The 5,661-nt window shown below is 32.3% G+C and overlaps 1 protein-coding gene across 1 annotated transcript; it reads right to left on the minus strand.

Moving 5' to 3' along the window:
• Positions 1-1,509: 1,509 nt before the first annotated feature.
• On the minus strand, positions 1,510-4,695 carry LOC107767829 (gibberellin 2-beta-dioxygenase 1-like). Its single transcript, XM_016586923.2, has 3 exons — positions 4,195-4,695; positions 2,778-3,129; positions 1,510-1,973 (listed from the first exon to the last, which is right to left on the minus strand). The coding sequence occupies exons 1-3, from the start codon at positions 4,602-4,604 to the stop codon at positions 1,695-1,697; spliced, it is 1,041 nt and encodes a 346-aa protein (XP_016442409.1). The 5' UTR covers positions 4,605-4,695; the 3' UTR covers positions 1,510-1,694.
• Between the last annotated feature and the right edge of the window lie 966 nt (positions 4,696-5,661).

Consider the following 5,661-nt stretch of genomic DNA (forward strand, 5'->3'; position numbering starts at 1 on the left):
ACATAAGAATTAGTTATGTATTGAATTAACTTTTGTACTTTTTTTCAACTTCAACTTAATTTCAAATACTCTATTTTCAAATTTCAACCAATATCATCCAAATGCCTATAGTGAGTAGAACTAGCCAAAATATAAATCCAACAAACTCAAGCCAAAAATATGTTGGCAGTAGTACCCTAGCTAGTGCCTTCTCATCACAGTCTTATGAGTTAAGCCTTCCACTATTAACCACACTGACAAGAACTTAGATGTCCAAGGCCACAACTCATGGATCGGCATTTCCATATACCTATGAATTAGTATGGTTTCGTAAACTAAGCTACACGTAATTGTATATCTCACAAGAATTACAAGATAATTCTAACATGCATGTCATGATATATAGGCTAGATAAAAATTAAGTTATACTTCATGTGCCTAACAAACCTAGCTGAACCATATACATGGAACTCGATCCGACTCAAGTGAAGGGAAGAGCACAACTGCAAGAATATATGCAAGAATATATACTGTATAGGTCGAAATCTACTGCCGAGCATTAATGGCGAGGTAGTATCAAGGGAAGAGTCGATCAGAAAACGGCGGAGCTCGTGATCAGGATGTCAACAATGATCGAGGTCGAGCACCGTGGAAAGGACTGTAACGACTAGTTTTTAAAATAGTATAATAGCGGGGATATTCTAAAGAATATTTTAGGCATATGTACTATTAGGGTTTTTTAGGGATGTGTCCCATATAAAGAGGAAAAAGATAGGGAAAAGGGGCATGTAATTTTTACTGGAGAAGAATAGATCTGTCACTCATCATTGTAGGAAGAACAATCATCTAGCTCATTCATTATTGGGTGAACCACTTTTCCTATTTACTTAAATGTCATTTATTGTTATTTATTGTTAGATACTCCTCCATTATTACTAATACCTTTTGGAATATTTAATGTATGTTATTATCGGTCTCTCTCTAGATCTGTTCCACATTATACATATGTTTTGAAGTCGCACCTAGAGATGTTATCATTAACTATGTTTAATCCATCATTACATAAATACAATAGTTTTAACCTTATACAAGTGGAAGTCGTTTGTCTGAAAACGTGTCAACCAATAATGGTATTATCTGTTGAAAAAACATCACTGCGTCCAAGGCCATATTGTGGACTTTTACATGTAAGACATTTTAATCCTATGGTGCGAAAAAGATGGTACATTACATACGCTTCAAGTGACACAAAAAGCAATTGCACCTAGCAGCAAAGCGAATCATTAGAACTAAAGTTATCACTGCAGGCCTATGGAGTCGATAATCTGTTCGACCTAAGATTTTCTCTCTTATTTGATCCTTCGAGCCGGTGATATGTTCGGCCTAAGATTCTCTCTTATTTAACGAAGCGTACCAGCAATTTATTCTTTCTACTAAGAGTAGGCCTTACTGAACATGCGTAGATATTAAACTAGCTAAGAAAACGAGAGCTTTCACCACAAGTATACAAAGAGACGACACGATGATGATTACATGATATTTATTATAGTATACAGGGTTATCTTTTTCCATTAAACACACACACAAAAAAGAAGAAGAAGTAGGTGATGAAATTAACAAAACAAAATCTTGGTTTTCTCTACCTTGGGGTTCCAACCAAGGCCAAAATCTTTCCAAACCTGTCTATTGGATGACAAGATCCTAAAATATCTTTCCTAAATTAGCAAATTATGACCATATTGACGTATTTTAATTTTCTTCTCAAACAGTCCTAGCCTATTATCACCCAACCTTGTCAAGTATGCTGATTTCTTGTATTCACCCCATGTAAATTCCTCGTACAAACTTTCTTCTCCTGCCTCCATTAAAGAAGATAAAGGTGCTATTTTTGCACTCAAAGGTGGTCCACCAAAATAGATCATTGACAACCTTGATTTCAAACTGTTCGCCAAAACTCTGTGCCTTACACTCCAAAATCTCCCATTAGTCATTACCTGCCATCAAAATATAGACAAACAAAAGTTAAAATAATCAAAAATTTCAATGAGAAAAAAAATCCCTAATTGTACTCCTAGTAATAAGGTATATAGTTAGTTTATTATTATTATTATTATTATTATTATTATTATTATTATTATTATTATTATTATTATTATTATTATTATTATTATTATTATGTATTTAAGTTATATACACGGATATCATTAAAAGTGTTGTTACCAAATCAATGAAGTTAACCAATTATAGAAGATTACTACCATTTTAAAACTTTGTGCTTATATAGATATTTACTTATAATTATCATACAAATAATCTGATTATATAAATATTTTTGCATTATCAGTTTATAAAGGATAAAAACATTAAGTACTGTAATAGGAAAAGAAAGAAAAACAGACGAAAGAAACTAAACCGTCGTAGATTTGGCCATTTGGGATAAGCAAGAACGAAAACCCACGGCGGGAGGAAAGGAAAAAAAAATAGAAACCTTTTTCTAGGATTGAAAAATCTATAAGCTAAGACATTTTATTATTTCTTTATTTAAATTTTTTTATTACACAAGGACTAGAAAGGAAGGTGAACAGTGAGAATTGAACGTCATGATTTAGAACCATATAAACAAACTATATATTAATGCTTGCATTAGAGTTAGTCGTCTATATCACACCTTTTAGAGTACGGTCCTTCCCGGATCCTCCGACTGCCCTTTTACTTTTACATGTATGACTAGACTGTAAGATGTGAGAGTTGACGTTCCCATTTTGTGATTAATTTATAGACACGAAAATTTTTATTACCTGCAAGGAATCACCAACAATGATGAAAAAGGAGTAGTGATCAGGTGGGACTGAGACCCATGTCCCATCTTTTAGACAGATTTGCAAACCAGTTGTGTTATTAGACCTTAGTACTGATATTACTTGTGGGTCTGTATGCTCCCCAAAACCAATCAAATTTCTACCTCCACTCAATGCTTCAAGTTGTGTGCATGGTCGATAGTGATTTAGCCTAAAACAAGAGTCACTCTTTTGATCCCTTAGCAGCTTACTTAGCACATTTTTTGGCTCAATTTTTAATCCTTCTGCTATCATTTCCAGCACAAGACATGCTATATTTCTAACTCCTGACACATATTCATTGACTGCACACCTGTATACAAACACAAAAGGAAAGGAGTTAACTAAAATAAAGGAAATGGTGCTGATGTTTAATTATTTTGCATGGAGTTTAAGAATAATTTTTGAAACTTGTATTCTAAAAGTAAGGCATGAAAAATTTATGTCGCTGTAAATAATCAGATTAAGAGTTTAAAGTTAAATTATTACGTACTTACTACTAAATATAGAAATGTTTCAATTCTTTTTCAAATTATCTAAAAAGAGATCGAAGAGTCTCACAAACTAAAACAGAGGGAGTAATAATATTATATATTCGAATCCTAAATGTAGAAATCGAAGAAGAAGGTGGAACATCTCCCTCAAAAGATATAATTAAGTAGGCGTGTGCAGATGATATTTGGTTGAAGTTTGTAGCAGAAAGAACGAAAAGCCCAAGGTCAAGGTGCATAGCAATCTTTTTAAAAATAGGGGAGTACAGAACAAGAGGTTTGCAAGACAAAAGAGAATCTGCTGGAACTACCTAAAAGAATATTTTACTCAATTCCCATGTTACTATTTTAAAAGGTGGAAGAAAATAAAATTCCAAGAAAAATATTAGAAGTTGATTGTTTTTTTTTTAAAAAAAGTATATCAATGTTGTAGTTGTGTTTTAACATGAGTTTCACTCGAAAGAAGTTTAAAATTTTGTGAGAATATTATTCAGACAAGTTATTTAATATTTCATTGATATTTTAAATACTAAAATTCAGTATTTTGTATACTTCGACTTGCAAATAATGACGCGGTGTTCGCAACTGAAGTCATGGCCAAACACATCGACACACATTAAATATTAACCGATGTTTTTCAGCAGAGTAACTCAAGAAAGCCGCATAAGTGAATATACTAATAAATGACTTATGGATAATTGAGTGATATTCGTGTTTCTACTAAAAAAGAGTATGGTTGCTGAAAGAGATTTGCTAACGGCAATAATATCCGTGGACAAAAAATAGCATACAGTACTTAGGTAAAAGGAAAAATAGTTAGAAGACACGTTCTTGGTTTTGTCAAAAAAACAACACATTCAGAAATTTCAAGAGTTTGTTGCACTTACCAGAAAAGGTGAGAATTTCCAGGAATATTAACGGATTTCTCTGAAATGAGTTCAGAATTTGTAGAAAAGAGAAGATATTCAATCCAACCAACATCACCATTTGTGCCAATTCTTTTGTTACCATAACCAAAAGGATTAGCAGGACCAGCTTTGTCCTTCTCACACTGCGGCAAATCAAAGAACTTAACAGCTTCACCTTCTAATTTGGTAATTGTTTCCTTAGGAACATCATGATTGACAACCTTAAAAAATCCAAATTCTTGACATGCTTTTGTAATATGGAATTTAGCTTGAGGGTCTAACATGTCTATCACTGGAATATCAATACTGAAATGATCATCAGAGACATGAGGTTTGCATGTTTTAATGTGAGAAGAATTTTCAAGAATTGGTTTAGATGAAACCACCATATTTGTATTTTCGAGATTTCTTTTCTTTTTCTACGAGGAAGAACAAGAATGGGAAAAAAATTGCTGGTTTAATTTTTTGCATGACTGCAAATGATGGAGGCGTTACAAACTATATATAAAGTAAAACCATCTCTGGCTTAGTGACAGATGTATATACTGGTGTATGTATTTGCTAGGCAGTTTATGCCATCTGGAGCGGAGTTTTTTTTTCCTTCTTTCTATATTTTTCTTTGGATTTAAGTTATATATGTTGATAGCGTAAATAGTTTCTTATATTATTAATGTAATCTAACATATTAATTATAAAAAATTACTTACAATTTATTCTAGATTACTAAATACCGATTAATACTAGTACTGTTTCGGACGCGGGTTCGGCCGAACCCAGTAGTTTTGGTCCAAACTTTATATTTGTCTTTAAAAATTCATTGAATATGCATACATTATTAATTTAGAACCCAGTAATTTACTTAGAAGGGCTAGAATCTCGAACCCATTAGCTTGAAATTCTAGCTCCGCCTGCCTATGGTTAACCTTTAGACAATTGAAATAGTTAACAAGGATTTTGGAGGTATAATGAACATTGATGAATCGTTTAGTGAAAAAGTAATGAGATTTAGAGGTAACTTTCATCAAGTGTTACGAGTAGTTCCAAAATTGACGAGAAATGAGACTGTATATCGATGTTTGGTAAATCATACTTCTATCATTAAATAAAAAAGATTCAGCCAACAATATATATAAGAGCTAGAATAGATCCATCATTCATGAGGAACAAAAGAAGAGTGTATAATAAGAGATGATTTGGTCTTATTCCCAAATAATTGGTTGTCAATCCCAACATGTTTGTTAGTGCTAGAATTTTAATAATTTTCATCATTAATTAAAAATGCAAATTCTCCAAAGTACGTTATGAAAATAGCTAAAATAACTGGCAAAAATGAATTGTCGATCAAGTAGATGAAATGTTGATTGTCAAAGTATTCGGCGAAAGTAAAATCTTTTTTAGTTTTGATTCCGTAACATATTAAGATTAGGTTTGAAATGACCTATATGT

The sequence above is a fragment of the Nicotiana tabacum genome, chromosome 15 (assembly GCF_000715075.1).
Source record: "Nicotiana tabacum cultivar K326 chromosome 15, ASM71507v2, whole genome shotgun sequence".
Lineage (NCBI taxonomy): Eukaryota > Viridiplantae > Streptophyta > Magnoliopsida > Solanales > Solanaceae > Nicotiana > Nicotiana tabacum.